At 45.8% G+C, this 24210-nt stretch overlaps 1 protein-coding gene across 25 annotated transcripts in view; it reads left to right on the forward strand.

Moving 5' to 3' along the window:
• Positions 1-24210, forward strand: part of DNAAF1 (dynein axonemal assembly factor 1) — a 34568-nt gene that overhangs the window by 1241 nt on the left and 9117 nt on the right. For all 25 annotated transcript variants that reach the window (XM_034940830.3, XM_034940831.3, XM_055100503.2 and 22 more), the window contains exons 2-8: positions 2627-2762; positions 3874-3965; positions 8177-8398; positions 9185-9351; positions 13268-13389; positions 19424-19590; positions 23513-24088. In XM_034940830.3, coding sequence (XP_034796721.2) covers positions 2627-2762; positions 3874-3965; positions 8177-8398; positions 9185-9351; positions 13268-13389; positions 19424-19590; positions 23513-24088 — 1482 coding nt within the window. The remainder of the gene's footprint in view (positions 1-2626; positions 2763-3873; positions 3966-8176; positions 8399-9184; positions 9352-13267; positions 13390-19423; positions 19591-23512; positions 24089-24210) is intronic.

The following is a 24210-nucleotide window of genomic DNA, read 5'->3' on the forward strand; positions in this document are numbered from 1 at the left end:
GTGTGTGATCCCCTCACCAAAGTTTGCCACAATGGACTTGAAAGATAACCTTCATGGCCAGGCACAGTGGCTCACGCCTGTAATCCCAGCACTTTGGGAGGCAGAGGCAGGTGGGTCACCTGAGGTCAGGAGTTCGAGACCAGTCTGGCCAACATATCGAAACCCTGTCTTTGCTAAAAACACAAAAATTAGCAGGGCGTGGTGACATGCTTCTGTAATTCCAGTTACTTGGGAGGCTAAGGCAGGAGAATTCCCTGAACCTCGGAGGCAGAGGTTGCAGTGAGCCAAGGGGGAGGCTGAGGCTGCAGTGAGCCAAGATCACACCACTGCACCCCAGCCTGGGCAATGGAGCAAGACTCCGTCTCAAAAAAAAAAAGGAAGGAAGCCTGGCTTCCGCTTCTGCTCCCGCTAGACTTGGTGCCCTAAAGGAAACCTTTTAGTGATTACATTAAAAAACCACTTGATTTGTGTTCCAGTTTCTGAACCCAAGCAACAAATAAACCAGCTGATTTGTGTTCCAGGCAACAAATATATCTTAAGCATCAACTGTCCAGATGAAGCTTGTATGAGGAGCCATAGGGAACTGGCATTGCTCGGTGGAAAGACCCTGGTCTTGGAGCCATTGACACTGGGTTCAGGTTGAGGCTCAGCAGCTGGCCAGCTTTATGGCTGTTGGCCCAGAGCTTAACCTCTCGGAGCCTTAGTCTCCTCATCTGTAAGCTGGGATAATTATACAGGAGTATAAGGAGAGAATTATAATTAAATGTCCCAGCATACAGTGGGCCATTATTAAATGGTAGCTCTTGTTATTAATCACATATTAATATTTATATATTGAGCGCTTATTCTTTATTTTTTCCACAAACATTTATCTGTTGCTTCCTGTGGCTGGACATTCTATGCGAAATTGATGAGTTTAAGAACCAGTCCCCACACACACAGCCTTTAGTCTTGTTCAATAGACCACACAAACACAGAAAGCAGCAGACAACAGCTCTTAAAGTTAAGTGCGGTTGAATTGGCCAATTTTGAATGACCTTTAAAAAAATTATTCATTTGAATGTGCTCATGTTATTGTTATCAAAGATATTCTCACTATTTTTGTTTCTTTTCATGTGATTTTCCTTTTGATGATTTTTTTTTTTAAGAGATGGAATCTCGCTATGTTACCCAGGCTAGATCTTCCTGCCTCAGCCTCCTGAGTAGCTGGGACTACAGGCATGCTCCACTACACCTGGCTTGAGAAATTTTTTAAAAGACAAAAGAACAAAGAACATTAAAACAAATACCCATGTTTTGCCAGCAAGAATTGAAAATGAGTAACATTTTATCATATTTACTTGAAGTCTTTTTTAATTAAAGAAATAAGCCCCCCCCCAAAAAATAAATAAAAATAAATAAGGCTGGGCATGGTGGCTCACGCCTGTAATCCCAGCACTTTGGAAGGCCAAGGCGGGTGGGTCACCTGAGGTCAGGAGTTTGAGGCCAGCCTGGCCAACATGGGGAAACCCCATCTCTACTAAAAATACAAAAAAATTAGCTAGGCATGGTGACAGGCACTGGTAATCCTAGCTACTTGGGAGGCTGAGGCATGAGAATTGCTTGAACCCGGGAGGCGGAGGTTGCAGTGAGCTGAGATCCCGCCACTGCACTCCAACCTGGGGGATAGACCAAGACGGCTCCAAAAAAAAAAGAAATAAAACATTTCACATAGAGTTGGTGTTCCTTTTGTCCCCTGTACCCCACCCCGTTTCTAATCCCTTTCCTTTCCTCCCTTGTCCAGGATTTCATATGGATTCTTGCAAGCACTTCTCTATACATGTATGCCCTGAAACAGTGTATAGTATTGCTTTGCATATTTTTAATTTATATATGGTATCCTGTGCTTATTGTGAAACTTGCTTTTTTCACTCCATATACGTTTCTGAGAATTATCCCTATGGATAGATGTAGTTCTAGTGCATTCTTCTCAAAGGTAGAAAAGCAAGTCATTGTTTTATGTCACCAGCCCCTATGGATGGACATTTACGTTGTTAACAGTTTTTGGCTTTTATAAAAAAAAACGCAGAAACAAATCTCTTTGTCCATGTTTTCTTGTGCACCTGTACAAGAGTTTTTATAGAGGATCTACCTAGAAGTGAAATTTACATAGTCTTTGCCAATGCTTTAAAAATTGTTACACATTTAAAGATTACTGTTCTCTCTCTTTTTTTTTTTTTTTTTTTTTTTTTTTTGGTGAGACGGGGTCTCACTTTGTTGCCAGGCTGGAGTACAGTGGTGTGAACACAGCTCACTGCAGCCTTGACTTCCCAAGCTCGAGTGATCAACCTGCCTCAGCCCCACAAGTAGCTGGGACTACAGGCACACACCACTACATGTGGCTAATTTTTGTAGAGATGGGGTTTTGCCATGTTGCTCAGGCTGGTCTCAAACACCTGGGCTCGAGCAATCTACCTGCCTCAGCCTCCCAAAGAGCTGGGATTACAGGCCTGAGCCACCATACCCAGCCACTAAAGAATACTGGTGTTCTATACTAAAAGTGGATGGTCATTAACCAAGCTGAAGTTGGGGGTATTTTTTGGTATGTATCTTGATCTCTACAGAGCTGATCTCTTTTATTTTACAGAAATTAATGATCCTAAGGAAATATGTGTGGGTTCTTCTGACACATCCTACCACAGCCAGCAGAAACAGAGTGGTGATAATGGGTCAGCTGGTCACTTCGCACACCCAAGAGAAGACAGGGAAGATCGGAGCCCCAGGTATGTGGGCATACTCCTAATTAGTGCACATTTATGGAGTAAGGTAGATGGCATAATCACCCCCTTGTATGGATAAGGAAATAGAGGCTGGTAGAGATTGAATTGCCTGCCCGGTGTCTGAGAATGGAGTGAGGATGGCACTGCCTCTGCCGCACAGCTGAGTGCACATTCTATTAAACTTTAATGCCAGACCTGCAGAGAGGAACAGCAGTAGTTCCTGATGACACCATTTAAAGTATTTTTATTAGAACATACAATGCAATTTTTAGGCCGGGCACAGTGGCTCATGCCTGTAATCCCAGCACTTTGGGAGGCTGAGGTGGGCGAATCACAAGGTCAGGAGTTCGAGACCAGCCTGGACAATAGGGTGAAACCCCATCTCTACTAAAAATACAAAAAATTAGCTGGGCGTAGTGGCAGGCACCTGTAATCCCAGCTACTCGGGAGGCTGAGGCAGGAGGATGACTTGAACCCGGGAGGCGAAGGTTGCAGTGAGCCGAGATCATAACACTGCACTCCAGCCCGGGCGGCAGAGTGAGACTCCATCTCAAAAAAAAAAAAAAAAAGAACATACATTGCAATTTTTAAGAATGCTGAAAATAAGCCAAGCATGGTGGCCCTTGCCTGTAATCCCAGTACTTTGGGAGGCCAAGGTGGGTGGATCACCTGAGGTCAGGAGTTCAAGACCAGCCTGACCAACATGGTGAAACCCCCTCTCTACTAAAAATACAAAAATTAGCCAGGTGTGGTGGCGCATGCCTGTAATCCCAGCTACTTGGGAGGCTGAGGCAGGAGAATCGCTTGAACCTGGGAGGCGGAGGTTGCAGTGAGCTGAGATTGTGCCATTGTACTCCAGCCTGGGCAATAGAGTGAGACTCTGTCTCAAAAAAAAAAAATGCTGAAAATAATATTCGATGAGGCCCTAAAATCTGTACAAAAAAGAAGAAGAAAAAGAAAAGGAGAAAGAGAAAAAGACGAACTTAAAATCGATATTAGGGATATAGGATGTTATAGAATCTTGGGCAGGAATGGATGTGGTAAAGAACTGTGAGAATATATTTTACAGCTGACAATTTGCAATAAGCTTATTCATATTTTTCCATTTTAACAGAATGACTAAAAGTTCCCTGCAAAAACTCTGCAAGCAGCACAAGCTTTATATTACCCCAGCATTGAATGATACGCTGTATTTACACTTTAAAGGTAAGGACCTAAGAGAGGAAGTGCTTCACGTCAGGTGGAAAGATTCTGTCTAGCCGTACAAAAAATTACTTGCAGGGATCACCTTTAGTTCTCAGAATGTATCTAAGCAGGAAATTTCAAAGTTTAGTGGAGATTTATGGAAAAGGAATAACATTTATTTCAAGAAAAAGTCTTGCCTGACCAGTTTACAAAGGAGCCACTGGCTATAGGAATACCAAGGAAACACATTATCTTCATTGTTGTTTCCTAAGGAATTTTTTTTTCTTTTCTTTCTTTTTTTTGAGATGGTGTCTTGCTCTGTTGCCCAAGCTGAAGTGCAGTGGTGCAATCTCTGCTCACTGCAACCTCTGTCTCCAGGTACAAGCAATTCTCCTACCTCAGCCTCCTGAGTAGCTGGGTTACAGGTGCCCACCACCACGCCTTGCTAATTTTTGTATTTTTAGTAAAGGCGGGGTTTCGCCATGTTGGCCATTCTGGTCTCAAACTCCTGAACCCAGTCGATCCAGCTGCCTCAGCCTCCCAAAGTGCTGGGCTTACAAGTGTGAGCCACTGCACCCAGCCAGGACTTTAATTTTTCATACCAGAAAGTTAGTTTGTAAGTACTTTGGGGTTGGGAGGTATATGTTGGGAAGGATTGCAGCTTGATGTTGGAAACAAATGATGAGGATCTTTGGGTGCCTCTTAGAATGGAGAGGCACGAGCAGGAGCCAGGGTTGGAGGCCAGTATCACATATCAATGGAAGCTCAGGTACACAGACAGGGCTTTTCCCAGCCTGAGGGCTTCCAGTCTGTGCTGATGGGGTGACCAGCTTCCTCATCAGTCCTCTCATTGTTCATTTGTTTCTTCAGTAGCTGTTTGCTGAGAGTCTACTGTGTGCCCAGCACTGCTCAGTGCTGAAAATGCACAGAGGGAACCGGCAAAGGTGCCTTTGGTGTCCTGGGGGATGGGAGCAGCTATTATGAGGACGGTGCCATGCCAGGGAGACGCCCAAAAGGATCCAGGAGCACAAATGCCTTAAGGGGTTGGAACGACTCCTGTGGGTCTCCTCACCTCCACTTTTGCCCACTCCAAAATTCCCCACCCAGCATCTAAGCGTAGCAGTGAGTAAGATGATGTAGGAGGACAGACTGCCGGGGGACTGATACTTAAGAGGCGGGAAGAAAAAAGGAACCAGTAAGTTTGACTCAGTAGAGACAGTCAGAGAGGTAGAAGAGCTGGGAGAGAGAGGTGCCCATATTAGTTATCTATTGCTACATAATTAACTTCCCTGAAACTTAGCAACTTCAACTCATGATCTCACCCAGTTTCTGAGGGCCGGGAACTCGGGAGACATTAGCTGGGCGGTTCTGGCTCAGGGTCTCTCATGAGGCAGTGGCCAGACTGTCAGCACGGCCTCACTCATTCAATGGCTTGACGGGGGCTGGAGAATCCACTTCCAGGCTCTAGGCCTCAGACCCTCATAGCTGTCAGCCAGAGGCCTTAATTTCTCACCACATGAGCCTCCCCACGGCAGCCGGCTTCCCTCAGAGCAAGTTACCCAAGAAAGGAAGCAAGGCCAAGACAAAAGTGGAGGTGACACTTCATCACTCCATTGTATGCTGTTGGTGTCTGGATCCACTCCTGTCTTACTGCATCGCTAACATGAAGGCATCGACTAGGAGGGTGATCCAGAGAGCCTGAGGAGGAAGCTGGGAAAGGGGCGCAGGGCCTGTGGGCCAGATGCCTTGGAATGGTCAAGGGCTAAGAGGACTGACCGTAGTGTGTAGCAGTTAGGATCTTAGGGAGACTTTAGCCAGGTGGTTGCAGTGGTGGTGGGATCCAGGGGAGAGCAGCAAGTTGGAGATGGCTTGAACAGCAAAGGGGGAGGAGATGGGGTAAGAGCTAGAGCAAAGACCAGGGAGAAAAACCAGAATGTCAGAAACCCAAGGGGACAAATAATCCAGTTTCTTCAACAAAAAATTGCAATGTAAGAAAGAGAGAGAGACATACACACACTCTTAGGTTAAAAGTGACTTAAGGCCAGGCGTGGTGGCTCACGCCTGTGATCGCAGCAATGTGGGAGGCCAAGGCAGGCAGATCAGGAGTTTGAGACCAGTCTGGCCAACATGGTGAAACCCCATCTCTACTAAAAAGAACACACAAAAAAATTGGCCAGGTGTGATGGTGCATGCCTGTAATCCTAGTTATTTGTGAGGCTGAGGCAGGAGAATCGCTTGAACCCAGGAGGCTGTTTGCAGTGAGCCAAGATTGTGCTACTGCGCTCCAGCCTAGGCGACAGAGCAAGATTCTGTCTCAAAAAAAAAAAAAATTTGGCTGGGCGTGGTGGCTCACACCTGTAATCCCAGCACTTTGGGAGGCCAAGGCAGGTGGATCATCTGAGGTAAGGAGTTCGAGACCAACCTGGCCAACATGGTAAAACCGCATCTCTACTAAAAATACAAAAATTAGCCAGATGTGGTGATGGCGGGTGCCTGTAATCTCGGCTACTCAGGAGACTGAGACAGGAGAATTGCTTGAACCCAGGAGGTGTAGGTTACAGTGAGCCGAGATTGTGCAATTACACTCCAGCCTGGGCAACAGAGCCAGACTCCATCTGAAAAAAAAAAGTGACTTAAAAGACATCCACTAATTACAAGGTTTGGACCTTATTTGTATGTTGATTCAGACAGTAAACAGTTTGGAAACAAAGACAACAAAGAAATGTGACCAGTTACTGGCTGTTTGATGATGACGTTGAGGAACTGTTGTTTAGACGTCACAGTGGTGTTGTGGCTATCTTAAAGAAAAAAAAAATCCTATCTTTTATAGATACTGACTTCAGCATGAAGACCTTGGAGCAATATGGCAAATACTTCCACTATAAAAATTTTTGTGGAGAGGGTTTGCAAGGAGGGAGAGCATCCGGAGGAATAGCTAATGGATGCTAGGCTTAATACCTAGGTGATGGGATGACCTATGCAGCAAACCACATGGCACACATTTACCTATGCCACAAACCAGCACATCCGGCACAGGAACCCATCAACTTAAAATCAAACTTGAAGAAATAAAATAACCAAAATTTTCGTGGAAAAAAGATAGGATTTTAAAAAGCCTATCTATACAATGCCTGTGTTTAAGTATATTCTATAACTATGTTAAATATTACTTGTGCTTATAGCAAGCTTGGAAGGCGAGAGAGAAAAATGAAAACGGATTATCTGTTGGCAGGAACATGGGTGCATTTCTTTTGATTTTGCTCACCATTGAAATTAAAATTTTTTAATAAAAACTTTTTCAGGCAACAAAATAAAGAACTTTAAAAAGTGTTGGTAATAGTAGGTCAAGGCATGAATTACACATTGATGATGAGTTACTAAAGGAAACTAAAAGATTTGTTTTCCTAACCCTAAATTTGGCTCATAAAACTGAAAAAGAGAACAAAACAAGGCCCACAGTTTGCACTAGGGTCAGGCCTGGTGGGAACATTTTCAAGGCAGGGTTACCCCTACTGCACCCCCACCTCCACCCACTCCCCACCATGAAGGCAGCAGTAGGCTCCACCCTCCCAGGTGGGTGATTCCAGCAGAAAGACTACCAGTCTTTTCAGCAAGACCCCCTAGGATTCATCAAAGTTGGTCTTGCTTGGCTAAGTGTGGCCACCCCCAAATGAGTCACCGTGACTCTGATAGGCTGCCAGAGAGCCGTCGGGTGATATTAGGAAAAGGATGGTTCCTCCAAGAAAAGTTGTTACTGGAGGAAGGAGGTGTGGATGCCAGGTAGGCAGGTGTCTTAGTCCGTTTTGAGCTGCTGTAACAAGATACCATAGCCTGGGTGACTTGTACACAACAAAAATACATTTCTCACAGTTCTGGAGGCTAGGAAGTCCAAGGTCAAGCTACTGGCAGATTTGGTGACTGGTGAGAGCCTGCTGTTTTATTCTCAGATGGCACTTTCTTGCTGTATCCTCATGGGGTGAAGATGGCAAAGAAGCTCTCTGGGGCCTCATTTATGAGACCACTAATCCCATTCCTGAGGGTTCTCTCATAACCTTATCACCTCCCAAAAGTCCTACCTCCTAATACCATCACATTAGGGGTTAGGATTTCAATGTATGAATTTTGAAGGGACACAGACATTCAGTCCCTAATAGTAGGCAAAAACAAGGGTGACCGTGACTCCTCTGCCCTGTGAGTAGGAGCTTAATTCCCACGTGCTTCCTTTTTGTTAGGTTTTGATCGCATTGAGAACCTGGAAGAGTACACAGGTCTGCGCTGTCTCTGGCTGCAGAGCAATGGAATACAGAAAATCGAAAACCTGGAGGCGCAAACTGAGTTGCGTTGCCTCTTCTTGCAAATGAACTTGCTCCATAAAATTGAGAACCTGGAACCTCTGCAGAAACTGGATGCTCTTAACCTCAGCAACAATTACATCAAGACCATTGAAAACCTCTGTAAGGGTACCCAGCAAGCAGTGTGTCTGTTTGCCATATGTCCATCACCTTCCCCTGAGGGATGTTCTAAGCTTTTATACTATGGGCAAGAAGTGGTTTTTGTTGTTGTTGTTTTTTGTTTTTTTTTTTTGAGAGAGAGTCTTGCTCTGTCGCCCAGGCTGGAGTGCAGTGGCGCGATCTCGGCTCACTGCAAGCTCTGCCTCCCGGGTTCATGCCATTCTCCTGCCTTAGCCTCCAAAATAGCTGGGACTACAGGCACCCACCACCACACCTGGCTAATTTTTTGTATTTTTAGTAGAGACGGGGTTTCACCGTGTTAGCCAGGATGGTCTCGATCTCCTGACCTCGTGATCCACCCGCCTTGGCCTCCCAAAGTGCTGGGATTACAGGCGTGAGCCACCACGCCCAGCCAAGAAGTGTTTTTGGTTTTGTTTTGCTTTGCTTCTTTTTGAGATGGGGTCTTGCTCTGTCACCCAGGCTGAAATGCAGTGGTGCAGTTACAGCTCACTGCAGCCTTGACCTCCTGGTCTCAAGCGATCCTCCCACGTCAGCCTCCCAGGTAGCTGAGACCACAGGCATGTGCCACCAGACCTGGCAAGTTTTTCTACTTTTTGTGGATATGGGGTCTCACTGTGTTGCCCAGGCTGGTCTCAAACCTCCTGGGCTCGAAAGATTCTCCCGCTTTAGCCTCCCAAAGTGCTGGGATTACAGGTATGAACCACTGTGCCTGGCCCAAGAAGCATTTTTATGCCTTTGTTTTTGACTTCTGCTGACCTTACCTTCCAGCCTGCCTCCCAGTCCTGAACACATTGCAGATGGCCCACAATCACCTGGAGACCGTGGAGGACATTCAGCATCTACAAGAGTGTTTGAGGCTTTGTGTCCTTGACCTTTCGCACAACAAGCTGAGTGACCCGGAGATCCTGAGCATTCTGGAAAGCATGCCCGATTTGGTAAAAAACAAAAACAAAAACAACGAAAAAGCACCACAGGAAACCGCTTCTATTATTTTCATCAAATATCAAGTCCTTTTGTCTTTTCTCTCCTTCCTGCCTTCCTTCCCTTTTTCACACTTTTTTCCTCTTTGTATTTTTAGCTGGAGTATCTGAAATGCCAGATATCGTATTATTTTACCCACAAATAGTTCAGTGTGTACCTCTAACAGATAAGGACTTTTTTTTTTGATACGGAGTTTCGCTCTTCTTGTTCAGGCTAGAGTGCTGTGGCATGAACTCCGCCCACTGCAACCTCTGCCTCTGGGTTCAAGGAATTCTCCTGCCTCAGCATCCCGAGTAGCTGGGATTTCAGGTGCCTGCCATCACACCCAGCTAATTTTTGTATTCTTAGTAGATTCAGGGTTTCATCATGTTGTCCAGGCTGGTCTTGAACTCCTGACCTTGAGTGATCCACCCGCCTCAACCTCCCAAAGTGCTGGGATTACAGGCAAGAGCCATTGTGCCCAGCCACCACTCAATTAATTTTTCAAGGAAACCAGGTCCTCTGTCTGGTGTTACCCACATTCTGGATTTAGCTGATTGCATCCTTGTGGTGCCACTTAACATGTTCTGCTGGCCCTGGTATTTCCTGTAAAATGATATCGGAGCCAGAGGCTGGATGGTATCCAGGTTCCATATTTCACCTTGAGGTGTGTCAGGTCCTTCCACTGCCAGCTCCTCACATCAGGGAGCGTGTGATGCCTGCTTGCTTCTCCTTTTGTTGTTTTAAGATTCACTAGTGGGTTCAGATATTGTCAGCCTGGTCCAGCCATTATGAAGTTCCCCGTCAGTCCTTCTCCCAGTTATTTTAGCAGTCACTGATGAACATTGCCTAGAGTAATTATTTAATGATGAGTCACACAGCGACAACTTTCCAGTTCTCTCACTCTCTCAGCATCTGTTAGCTAGAATGCTTCTACACTTTACAAAGAGCTTTCATTCGCCAACTAGTGGTTCATGCAGTTCATGCAGAAAAGGCCAGGATCAATGTTTGACCCTTTTATTTATCATTTTTCTTTTCTTTTCTTTCCTTTCCTTTTCTTTCTTTCTTTTTTTTTTTTTTTTTTTTTGAGACAGGGTCTTGCTCTGTCATCCAGGCTGGAGTGCAGTGGTATAATCATGGCTCACTGCAGCCTCAACCTCCTGGGCTCAAGCAATCCTCCCACCTTAGCCTCCCAAGTAGCTGGGAGCACAGGTGTGCACCACCACATCCAGCTAATTTTTATATTTTTTGTAGAGATGGGTTTTGCCATATTGCTCAGGCTGGTTATTTATCAATTTTCAGTAAAATGAATTGAAACCTGGCAACCTCTCATGGTGACAGTGAAACCTTTCTTTTTTTCAGTATCATTATGAACGCATACATTTATATATACAGTATTTGACATGATTTAACTCTCGCTATCACTTTAATTTTTCATGTTCAAATTTTCCCATCCAGGTGAGGTATGTTGGCCCACACCTGTAATCCCAGCAGTTTGGGAGGCCCAGGTGGGCAGATCACTTGAGGCCAGGAGTTTGAGACCAGCCTGGTCAACATGGCAAAACCCCATCTCTACTAACAGTACAAAAATTAGCTGGGCATGGTGGTGCACATCTGTGATCTCAGCTACTTGGGAGGCTGAGGCATGAGAATTGCTTGAACCCAGGAGGCATTGCAGTGAGCCGAGATCTCACCACTGCACTCCAGACAGAATGAGACACTGTCTCAAAAAAAAAAAAAAAAAAAAATTCCCGTCCTTTGGGCTTGAGAACCCGTCAGGTTGCTTCCTATGTCCTTTTGAGTCCTCACTAGTAGCCTTTGACAGCCTCCTTGCTTCTTAGTGTCTATGTGTTGTCGTGTGTACTAGGAAAAAAATACTAAAACTAGCACACAAAACCCTTGAGTTTATTGTATACCGCTTAGGCTATTGATAAACAAGCAGAAAAGTGAGTCAACTGAAAGCAAATCATAGTTCAGGAACAATCTGTAGTGTGTACTATCAAAAGACTAGTTTAAAACTGCAGCGCACGGTGAGAATAGAAAGCTCTGTTATATTATAATCCCCCCGTTTGTTCGTTTTTGTTTTGGCTGGGGTTGCCATAAGTACCGGGTGGCTTAACCAATACAAATTTATTTTCTCGTGGCCAGGCACAGTGGCTCATGTCTGTAATCCCAGCACTTTGGGAGGCCAAGGTGGGCGGATCACGAGGTCAGGAGATCGAGACCTTCCTGGCTAACACGGTGAAACTGTCTCTACTAAAAATACAAAAAGTTAGCCGGGCGTGGTGGCATGCACCTGTAGTCCCAGCTACTCTGGTGGCTGAGGCAGGAGAATGGCTCGAACCTGGGAGGCAGAGCTTGCAGCGACCCGAGATCGCGCCACTACACTCCAGCCTGGGAGACAGGCAGAGTCTGGCTCTGTCTCCAAAAAAAAAAAAAAAAAAAGAAGAAACTTATTTTCTCATGATTCTGGAGACTGAAAGTCAAGAGCAAGGTGTGGGCAGGGCTGGGTTCTCCTGAGGCATCTCCTTGGCTGGTAGATGGCCGTCTTCTCCCTGGGTCCTCACATGGTCCCTCCCTCTGTGCCGTGTGTTCTCTGTGTCCTACTTTTTTCTTCTAAGGACACCAGTCAGATTGGATTATGGCCCACCCTAATGGGCTCATTTCAACTTCATCATGGTTTTAAAAGTCTTATCTCCAAATACAGTCACATTCTGAGGTGCTGAGGGTTTGGACTTTACCATGTGAATTTTGATTAGGACACAATTCAGCCCAGAACGAAAGCAGGTTGCTTTATGTTAATAGTTGTTTTGTGACTGCTTTTAAATCCTCCCCACACCGTTTACCCCTTTATTGCTGCCTGGGTTTATTGCTCCCACCACCCCACCCTGTGCAGGGTAACCACATTTTGAAATGGTTCACCCTCATGTTGCCTTAAGCATTCAACTTCTTTTTTTATTTTCTGAGGTGGAGTCTCGCTTTGTCACCCAGGCTGGAGTGCGGTGGCATAATCTCAGCTCACTACAGCCTTCGCCTCCTGGGTTCAAGTGATTTTTCTGCCTCAGGCCCCATGAATAGCTGGGATTACAGGTGCTCACCACGATGCCCAGCTAATTTTTGTATTTTTAGTAGAGATGGGGTTTCACCATGTTGGCCAGGCTGGTCTCAAACTCCTGACCTCAAGTGATCCACCCACCTCAGCCTCCCAAAGTGCTGAGATTACAGGAGTGAGCCACCATGCCCAGCCCCCCTAAGCATTAAACTTCTTTGAGTTTCTTAAGGCAGTAGAGGAAGCGACAGTATTTAAAGATGGGGGAGGATGGCAGGTCAGATTGCTGAGCCCCTTCCTCCTCCCTGGTCCTAAGTGACAGCAGGGAGAGCTGTAAGCCGAGGGAGAAGGGCCGTCCATCTTGCGGCACTCAGCAGAGGTAAGCGGGCACTCCCCATCCTTTCCCTTAGTCACTGCTGCTTCTCTGTCTAGCGGCTGTGTGTGTTTTGGTAAAATGGATCCTGGCTGGGAAGAAAAGAAAACAATCAATTAGGCAGAGATTCATTTCAGTAAAAGAGGTTGGGTAGCAAAACTGATATAATCAACTGCACTCAGAAAAAGCCTCAGGAAATGTTTTCCAATATTGTTCTGGAGGGGCAATGAGATCTAAGATCTGAAGTTCATGTGGAAGAAAGGGCTGCTGAATGATCTAGACAGCTCTGATAGCGTGACAGCAATGGAAACCTTCCGATTTCTCCCATCAAGTCACCAGGACGGGATATTGGCACTTCTATTTTGCTCAAAAAATAGATTTTGTTCATTTATTCTTAGTGCACAGCACATATAAAATAATTCAATCGCATCTTTCAGTAATCATTTTGGTTCTGCTTGTCTTCTTGCAGCGTGTACTGAATTTGATGGGAAACCCGGTTATCAGACACATTCCTAATTACAGAAGGACAGTCACTGTACGACTAAAGCACTTAACATACCTGGATGATAGACCGGTGTTTCCAAAGGACAGGTAAGAAGAGAAAAACCTTCTGATCACATTTTAATATTTCGTAGTTGACCATGCTTAATGTTAAACTTTTTAAATTTCTGATTCTTGAGAAATTTCACATATCAAAAATGTTCTTTGGAAATAGGCTTGATGGCTATATCATTGACTATAATGGGAATTTGAGCACTTATTCATAGATTTTTATATTCCTTTGATAAGTATCTTTGTATCAGTCGTTTACCTCTTTGCTGATGAGTTCCTTGGAATGGAATTTTTGGAGTAGTATCACTGCATTGAAGAAAGTGGTTTCAGACTTTGTAAAAACTCTTACAAATATTTTCTAGTTGTTTTCTAGAGAGTTTGTACCAATTTACAACCTCACATAACATAACCATGAAAGGAAATCTTTGCCAAGTTTGTTGATGGGTGAAGATCGTACCCCATTGTTTTAAATTGCCATTTTTGGATAATTGATGAAGTTGGGCATTTTCTTCATTGTTATTAGACACTTATATTTCCTCCTTTATGAATATTCTGTCAGTGACTTTTTCCAAGTTTCTTTTTGAAGTGCTTTTCTTACCGATTTGTAAGAGCTTCTTTAATATCAGGAACATCGTACCCTGGACTGCCATGTTTATCGTCACTGCTTTTATCTGTGTTTTTAACTTACTTTTAAATTTAGATCAATTTAGTAATTCTAATTAGAATAAAATATCAGTCATATAGGCTACTTGACGAGAAGTATAATCCGAATTTTGCATTATACAACATTTAAAATAAATGTAGCTTGTAATGTGTTTTTAAACTCACAAATTTAAATCAAACTAACAAATATTTCAAATAGAGCTTCCACTTTAGCCAGGTAAGAAAACCAGGGCTGGGCGTCGTGGCTCATGTCTGTAATCCCAGCACTTTGGGAGGCCAAGGCGGGCGGATCACGAGGTCAGGAGATCGAGACCACCCTGGCTAACACGGTGAAACCGCGTCGCTACTAAAAGTACACAAAAATTAGCCGGGCGTGGTGGTGGGCGCCTGTAGTCCCAGCTACTCGGGAGGCTGAGGAGGAGAATGGCATAAACCCAGGAGGCAGAGCTTGCAGTGAGCCGAGATCGCGCCAGTGCACTCCAGCCTGGGCGACAGAGCGAGACTCCGTCTCAAAAAAAAAAAAAAGAAAGAAAACCAGAAGGCCTGCTCCTGGGAGGTTCAACAGAAATTGACCCAGCTCCCTGGGCCCCAGGTCTGGGGGGTGGTAAGGATGGGGAGAGCAGCCAGTGTGCAGGGGTCTGACTCCCAAGCCAGCTCTGCAGCCACGAGCTACGTTACAACCTTGGGGGAGCTCCCTCACCTCCCTGGGAGCACGTTCCTCATCTGCAGCGTGGGGATGAGAATACTGTTGCCACAGGGTCCCTGTGAGCGCCTGTGAGCAACCTGCAGGACTCCGAGCAGGTGCTGGGCTCCTAGGAGTGAACCAGTGGGAACAGCTGCCACTGAAGATCCTGCTCCCGCCCCAGGGGCCATGCTGAGGAAAGTAACATGGATGTTAGCAAAAGGAGCCACCGCCCTTTACAGCATAGCCCAAGACTCCAGCTCAGGAGTCAGATTAACCTGGCTTGAGTCTCTTTTTAGAGACAGGGTTGCACTCTGTCACCCAGGCAGGAGTGCAGTGGCGCAATCACTGCAGCTTCAAACTCTGGGTTCACACAAGCCTCCCAAGTAACTGAGGTTACAGGCGTGCACCACCAAACCCAGCTAATTTTTAAGTTTTTTGTAGAGATGGGGGTCTCACTATGTTGTCAAGGCCAGTCTCAAATTTCTGGCCTCAAGTGATCCTCCTGCGTTGGCCTCCCAAAGCTCTGAGGCTCCGAAAGCCTCACAGGCATGAGCCACCACACCCCTGGCATTGAATCTTAATCCAGCCACTGACTAATTGTTTGACACTGGGCACTTGCTGTCATCTAGGATGCAGCAGGTATCTGCTCACCTGTCGTTTTATTAGAGCACTCTCCATGACCTATCTAAATAGTACCTTCTCCACTCGATGTATCTTCGGCTGATTTGATTTCCTTTTAGGACACATGAGCCTCTGACATATACTCATTTCTTTGTTTAGGGTCTGTCTTCCCCGACTAAAAGGGCTCCTCTAACAGAGATCAGCTCTTACATTCACTGCTGGGTCCCCAGCCTCTAGAACGGTGACTGGCATGTAGCAGGCAACAGATAGGCCTTTGCTGGCTGTCTGCTCTGAGATCAAAGGGTCTGAGGTTTTCTCACTGTGTGGTAAATGGACTGGAACATGGTTTATTCTCCTTGGCATATTCTGTCTCAGTGACTCGTGGTCTTTCTCTGCTATAGTATACTTTGCAACACCCTGTCTGACTATTTCCAAACACCTGTACCTTTGATTTTACAGCAGGGATCTGCTTCTTCTCTCTGAAGGTAAGCCTCCTGTTTTTAAACCACCAGACTTTGTTTTTCAAATAACAACTTTGATGAGGCATAATTCACATACCATACAGTTTACGTATTTAAAGTATACAATGTGGCTGGATGTGGTGGCTCACGGCTGTAATCCCAGCACTTTGGGAGGCTGAGGTGGGTGGATCACTTGAGGTCAGGAGACTCGCTCTCAAAAAAAAAAATAAATAAAAATAAAAAACAAAGTGTACAATGCAATGGCTTTGAGTATATTCACAGAGTTGTGCAACCATCACCACAATCAATTTTAGAACATTCTCATCACCCTAAAAAGGAAATACTGGATGGGCATGGTGGCTCACACCTATAATCCCAGCACTTTGGGAGGCGGGGGCGGGCGGATCACCAGGTGAAGAGATTGAGACCATCCTGGCCAACACAGTGAAACCTCATCTCTACTAAAAATACAAAAATTAGCTGGGTGTGGTGGCGGGCGCCTGTAGTCCCAGCTACTTGGGAGGCTGAGGCAAGAGAATCGCTTGAACCCGGGGGGCAGAGGTTGCAGTGAGCCAAGATCACGCCACTGCACTCCAGCCTGGGTGACAGTGGGAGACTGTCTCAAAAAAACGAAAAAAAAGAAACACCATCCCCATTAGCAGCCAACCCCCTATTTCTCGCTCCCTGAAGGCCCTGGCAGCCACTCCTCTGCTTTCCCTCTCTGTTGATTTGCTCGTTCTGGACACTTCATGTAAATGGAGTCACTCACCATGTGGCCCTGTGTTTCTTCCACTCAGCATCCTGTTGTCGAGGTTCATCTGCGATGCAGCGTGTTCCATCCAGTACTTCATTCCTTTTTATTGCCAAATGATACTGCATTTTGATACACTACATTGTATTTGTCCATCAACTTTCAGAAATTAGGGTTGTTTTCACTTTTTCCTGTTGTGAATGATGAAGTTTTTGTGTGGACAGCTGTTGTCTTCTCCTGGGTATGTATCTAGGAGTGAAATTTCTGGGTCATACAGGGACTTTACATTTAATTTTTGAGGAGACACCACATGGTTTTCCAAAGCAGCTGCACCATTTTACATCCCCATCAGCAGTGTAGGAGGGTTCCAATTTTCCCGTATCCTCACCAACACTTCAGGTTGCCTGTCTTTTTCTCTCTCTCTCTCTTTTTTTTTTTTTTTTTAAGATGGAGTCTTGCCCTGTTGCCCAGGCAGGAGTGCAGTGGTGAGATCTGAGCTCACTGCAACCTCTGCCTCCCCGGTTCAAGCAATTCTCCTGCCTCAGCCTCCCTAGTAACTGGGATAACAGGCATCTGCCACCACGCCCAGCTAACTTTTCTATTTTTAGTAGAGACAGGGTTTCACCATGTTGGCCAGGATGGTCTCAATCTCTTGACCTCATGATCCACCCACCTCAGCCTCCTAAAGTGCTGGGATTACAGGCGTGAGCCACCGCACCCAGCCCTGTCTTTTTATTTCTAGTCCCCTGGATGGTATGCAGTGGTGTCTCATTGTGGTTTCCATCTGCTTTTCCATGGTAGATAATGATGTTGAGCATATTTCATGTACTTATTGGCAGTTTTTATATCTTCTTTGGAGAAATGCCTGTTCAGTTTCTTTGCTGATTTTTTAAAAATTAATAGACTTCTTTTTTTTTTTTTTTTTTTTTTTTTGAGACAGCGTTTTACTCTGTCACCCAGGCTGGAGTGTAGGCGCAATCATGATTCACTGCAGCCTTGACCTCCTGGGCTCAAGCAACCCTCCCACCTCTCAGCCTCCTGAGTAGCTGGGACTGCAGGTGTGCACCACCATGCCTGGCTAGTTTTTGTGCTTTTTGTAGAGACGGGGTCTCGCCATGTTGCCCAGGCTGGTCTGGAACTCCTGGGCTCAAGCCATCTGCCCACCTTGGCCTCCCAGAGTGCTGAGATTACAGGCATGAGCCACTGCACCTGGCCTAGACTTTATTTTCAGAGCTGTTTTAGATTTACTGAAAAACTGAGCAGAAAGTAGAGAGAGTTTCCATATACCACCCACCCTCACTGTTTCTCCTATTTGTAACGTCTTACATTCGTGTGGTAAGTTTGTGACAAACGATCAACCAATGCTGGTACCTTATTATTGACTGAAGTCCATCATTTCTTTAGGGCTCACACTTGGTGTTTTACATTGTATGGGTTCGGACAAAGGTATCATGTCATGTATCCCCCATCACAGTTTCTCACAGAATAGTTTTACTGCCCTAAAACCCTCTGTGCTCTGCTTATTCATCCCTCCTACCTCCTTAGCCCCAACTCCTGGCAACACTGATCTTTTTGCTGTCTCCGTGGTTTTGCCTTATCTAGAAAGTCATATAGCTGGAATCCTACAGCATATAGCCTTTATGGACTGGCTTCTTTCACTTAGCAAGGAAGTTAGGCTTCTTCCATGACTTTGTGTGGCTTGACAGCTTGTTTCTTTTCATTGCTGAGTGATATTCCTCCGTCTGGGTGTGGCAGAGTTTGTTTATCCATTCACCTACTAAAAGACATCTTGGTCACTTCTACTTTTTGCCAATTAGAATAAAACTGCTGTAAACATCCATGTGCAGGTTTGCGTGTGGACATAAGTCTTCAACTCATTTGAGTAAATACTTAGGAGCACAATTGCTGGATCATATGGTGAGAGTATTTTTAGTCCTGTAAGAATCCGCCACACCATTTTCCAAAGTGGCTGTACCATTTCGCATTCCCACCTAGAACAAGTGAGCGTTGCCCGCACTCCACATCCTCATTAGCACAGCGTTGCCGTGTTTTGGATTTTAGCCATCTTGTAGCCATATCATGTTATCTTATTGTTCTAATTTGCATTTCCCTGAGGACACGTGATGTGGAGCATCTTTTCACAGGCTTATTTGCCATCTGTGTATCTTTTTTGGTGAGGTATCCTGATCATTTGCCCAGTTTTTTATTGGGTTGTTTCCTTATCTTTGAATTTTAAAAGTTCTTTGTATGTTTTGGATCCAAGCCCTTTCCCTGTTATCTTTTTTTGCAAATATTTTCTCCCACTCTGTAGCCTGCCTTTTCATTTTTTAAAACTTTGCTCATTTTGAAATTGTGTCATCTTTTTATTAATGAGTTGTGAGGCTTATTTATATTTTCCAGGTACAAGACCCTTATCAAATATATGATTTGCAAGTATCTTCTCACATTCTTTGAGTTGTCTTTTTACTTTTTTTCAGTAGAGACAGGGTTTTGCTATGTTGCCCAGGCTGATCTCGAACTCCTGGGCTCAAGTGGTCCTCCCACTTTGGCCTCCAAAGTGCTAGGATTACAGGCGTGAGCCACTGTGCCCTGCTGGTTTTTTTAAATAATACTTTATTTATGGTATACTTTGCATGACAAAAATTTTTAATTTTGATGGAGTCCGATTTCTCTATTTTTTCTCTTGTCACTGTGCTTTTGGTGCCATGTCTAAGAAGGCTTTGCAGACTGTTCCACCTTAAATAATAAAATTTACATGTGGAACTTTTATCCTTGCAGTCACATGTCTGATGCTCACTTTGCTTTGATTTTGAAGAAAATGAGCAAGTTGATCAGACAGTGTATGTTTGGAGTTCACCTCCCCTATTTATGTTTCTTTGTTTTTTTAAACAGAGCTTGTGCGGAGGCCTGGGCTAGGGGAGGGTACGCAGCTGAAAAGGAGGAGAGACAGCAGTGGGAGAGCAGGGAGCGGAAGAAGATCACGGACAGCATTGAAGCCTTGGCCATGATCAAGCAGCGGGCAGAGGAGAGGAAAAGACAGAGAGAGAGTCAAGAGAGAGGTATGCGCTCGGCCAAAGACAACAGCCCCAGAGTTCCTTTGAGATTAGGCGAGTCTAAGCTGTCAAACCCAGTCTTTAATCTTGGGAATTTTTTTTTTTTTTTTTTAGAGAGAGTCTCGCCCTGTCACTGAGGTTGCAAGGTTGGAGTGCAGCAGTGTGATCTTGGCTCACTGCAACTTCTGTCTCCCGGGTTCAAGCAATTCTCGTGCCTCAGCCTCCCCAGAGCTGGGATTACAGGCACGCACCACCATGCCTGGCTAGTTTTTGTATTTTTAGTAGAGATGGGATTTCGCCATGTTGTCCAGGCTCGTCTCGAACTCCTGGCTTCAAGTGATCTGCCTGCCTTGGCTTCCCAAAGTGCTGGGATTACAGGTGTGAGCCACTGTGCCCAGCCTTGGATTTTCTTTTTTTCTTTCTTCTTTTTTTTTTGGTTGGGACAGGATCTCACTCTGTTGCCCAGGCTAGAGTGCAGTGGCACAATCTTGGCTCACTGCAACCTCTGCCTCAAGTAATCCTCTCACCTCAGCTTCCTAAGTGGCTGGGACTACAGGTGTGCACCACCATGCTTAGCTAATTAAAAAAAAAATTTCTGTAGAGATGGGGTCTTACTATGTTGCCCACACTGGTCTCAAACTCCTGGTCTCAAGTGCTCCACCCACCTTGGCTTCCCAAAGTGCTGGGATTATAGGCATGAGCTGCTGCACCTGGCCAGGGATTTTTTTAAAACCATTTCCTCACAACCTGCAGATCCATCTGCAGTTGGCCTCACCCACCTGCCAGCACCAGTGAGAACCTCAAACAGTCATGAGCTGTTTCAAACCACTTTTACTGATGGAACAGTTTTTCAAAATAAATGATGTATTAGTTTTCTGCGGCTGCTGAAAGTAGGAAAACTCAAATAGGTTGTTATCTTCTACCACACTCAACACTCAGCACACTTGTGGTCATGAAATGTGCAGGGTGTCCCCACACCCACCAATTCTCTGACACCAGCCGGCTGTCCTACAATTCATTTCAATCCTGACACTAACCCCACAAGTGATGGGCAACGGTCCCGCAAGATTACTCTCCACTTCCAATGCCAACCACGAGTCTCAGGGTGTCGCCTATACTTCTAACAGAATGGCTATAAAATTAGGGTTCCCACGACCCTCTCTTTGGGTTTGATAATTTGCTATGATGGCTCACAGAACTCCAGAGAACACTTATATTTTCTGGGTTATTATATTAATAAAGGATAAAATAAGGGATGCAGATGAACAGCAAGATGAAGTGGAGCTTAGGGAAGGGTCTGAGGGAAGGGGCGGAGCTTCATACCCTCTCTGGCCACACCCCGCTCCAGGTACCTCCAGTGTTCAGCAACTTGGAAGCTCTCTGAACCCCACAGTTTAGGGGGTTTTCCAGAAGCTCCAGCACGTGGGCATGATGGATCATTAACTCCATTTCCAGCCCCTCTGCCCTCTCTGAAGCCCCAGCTGAAAGCTCCAAGCCTCTCATCATGGCTTGGTCTCTGTGCTCCAGAAGCCACCCCACCCCCAAGAGACGCCCCATTCGAACAAAAGATGTGCCTGTCACTCTGGATGCAGGTCTTAGGAGCTCTGTGTCAGGAAACTGGGGTTGAAGACCAAATATTAGAACAAAAGAGCCTCCTAGCACCCCTATGTACAGGGGTTTTAGGAGCTCTGTTTCAGAGATCTATGTATCTTGTAATTTCACAGCTGCCACAACAAATTACCACAAAATTAGTGTCTTAAAAGAATACAAATCTGGCCGGGTGTGGTGGCTCATGCCTGTAATCCCAGCACTTTGGGAGGCTGAGGCGGGTGGATCACCTGAGGTAAGGAGTTGGAGACCAGCCTGAACAACATGGAGAAACCCCGTCTCTACTAAAAATAGAAAAAATTAGCTGGGCGTGGTAGCACATGCCTATAATCCCAGCTACTTGGGAGGCTGAGGCAGGAGAATTGCTTGAACCCGGGAGGCAGAGGTTGCGGCGAGCCGAGATTGCACCATCGCACTCCAGCCTGGGTGACAAGAGCGAAACTCCATCTCAAAAAAAAAAAAAAAAAAACCCACAAATCTGTTTTACCCTATTGCAGCTCTGTGGGTCAGAAGCCCAAAATGGGTTTCACTGAGCTAAAATTGAGGTGTCTCAGGGTTGTGCTCCTTCTGGGGGCCCCAGGGGAGAACCCGCTTCCTTGCCTTTCTCACCTCCTAGAGGCCGCCTGCGTTCCCTGGCTCGTGGCCCCTTCTTCCAACTTCCATGCCAGCAGTGCGGCATCTTCCAGCCTCGTTCTGACTCTGACACTCCTGCCTCCCTATTCTGAGGGCTATTGTGATTCTTTTGAACCTGCCTGGATAACCCAGGACAATTTCCTGATCTCAGGGTTCTAGATCCTAATCACATCTGCACAGTTTCTTTGTCCGTGTAAGGTAACATATTCATATTCTGAGATTAAGGTGTGAACACCTTTGACTAATATTTTTATTTTTATTTTTTAGAGACAGGGCCTTGCTATGTTGGCCAAGCTGGTCTCAAACTCCTTGCCTCAAGCAGTCCTCCCGCCTCGGCCTCCCAAAGTGCTGGGATTACAGACGTGAGCCACTGCACCTGGCCACACATACATTTTTATATATGCCATTTTATATAAAAATGGCAGAAATATGTTGCTTCCTGTCTAGTCTTTTGAATTAGCATACTATAACTATTTTCCATACAGTAGACATTTTCTTACTACATATATTTTGTCTTTTCCTAACTTTTTGTTTTGAAATGTTAAAAATTTTCAGAAAAGCTGAAAGAATAGTAAAACGGATAGCTGTATGTCTGCATTTATTAATAGATTCTGTGGTTTTTCATAATTTGCTACACATTTGCCACATACACACACACACACACACACACACACGCACACTGCTTTTCCCCTGAACCATTTGAAGATAAAGGCAAACGTCACAGCCCTTAAACCCCCAGTGCTTCAGCGTGCATCTCCTAAGAACTGCCTGCGTTCTATTTTCTTGATGGCTGTGACCTGTTCCATTAAAGGGCTGTGCTTGGCAGTGCCTTCCGTGGGCAATTGGCTCCCATTATTATCCATTATAAACAACACTAATGAACATCCCTCAAGGATACTTTTTTTTTTTTTTTTTTTTTTTTTTTTTTTAGAGAGTCTCGCTTCATCACCCAGACTACAATGCGGTGACTCACTGCAACCTCTGTCTCCTGGGTTCAAGTGCTTCTCCTGCCTCAGTCTCTCTAGTAGCTGGGATTATAGGCATGTGCCACCCCGCCCAGCTATTATTATTTTTTTGTATTTTTTTTTTTTTTCAGTAGAGATGAGGTTTCACCATGTTTGTCAGGCTGGTTTTGAACTCCTGATGTCAAATGATCCACCTGCCTGGGCCTCCCAAAATGCTGGGATTACAAGCATGAGCTACCATGCCCAGCCCCTCGAGGACACTTTTTAAACTATGTTCCTTATTTATTTATTATTTTTTTTGGAGACAGAGTCTCGCTCTGTCTCCCAGGCTGGAGTGCAGTGGCGCGATCTCGGCTCACTGCAGCCTCCACCTCCCAGGTTCAAGCGATTCTCCTGCCTCAGCCTCTTGAGTAGCTGGGGCTACAGGCGCGTGCCACCACATCCTGCTAATTTTTTGTATTTTTAGTGGAGATGGGGTTTCGTCATGTTGGCCAGCCTGGTTTTGAACTCCTGGCCTCAAGTGATCCACCCTCCTCGGCCTCCCAAAGTGCTGGGATTACAGGCACGAGCCACCGCGCCCAGCCCCTTGAGAACACTTTTTTAACTGTGTTCCTGACCTTTTCCCTGGTCTCAGAAGTTTGCTGTGAGCCCTTGATGTACCCACAAACACCCTTGTCCTCCCAGGACACTCCCACATTCACCTTTGCATTTTCCGCCATTAGGGGAAATGACATCTTCAGATGATGGTGAGAACGTGCCCGCCAGTGCGGAAGGCAAGGAGGAGCCTCCCGGGGACAGAGAAACAAGGCAGAAGATGGAGCTATTTGTTAAGGAAAGCTTTGAGGCCAAGGACGAGCTCTGCCCGGAAAAGCCAAGTGGAGAGGAGCCGCCTGTGGAGGCTAAAGGAGAGGATGGAGGTCGAGAGCCAGAGGGGACCCTCCCAGCTGAGACCCTGCTACTGTCGTCACCTGTGGAGGTTAAAGGAGAGGACGGAGATGGAGAGCCAGAGGGGACCCTCCCAGCTGAGGCCCCACCACCCCCGCCACCTGTGGAGGTTAAAGGAGAGGACGGAGATCAAGAGCCAGAGGGGACCCTCCCAGCTGAGGCCCCTCCACTGTTGCCGCCTGTGGAGGCTCAAGGAGAGGATGGAGGTCGACAGCCAGAGGGGACCCTCCCAGCTGAGACCCTGCTACTGTCACCGCCTGTGAAGGTTAAAGGAGAGGATGGAGATCAAGAGCCAGAGGGGACCCTCCCAGCTGAGGCCCCACCACCACCGCCCCTGGGAGCTTCCAGGGAAGGTAATGTGAGCGGAGAAACACACACAGACACACACACCTCTCAGGGAGCCCCAGCCTTCGACTCACGTCTCTGTGGGACCTGGGGCCTGAGTTTCACTTCTTCTGTATTGCTGTTTCTAGAA

The sequence above is a fragment of the Pan paniscus genome, chromosome 18 (genome assembly GCF_029289425.2).
Source record: "Pan paniscus chromosome 18, NHGRI_mPanPan1-v2.0_pri, whole genome shotgun sequence".
In the NCBI taxonomy this organism is placed as follows: Eukaryota; Metazoa; Chordata; class Mammalia; order Primates; family Hominidae; genus Pan; species Pan paniscus.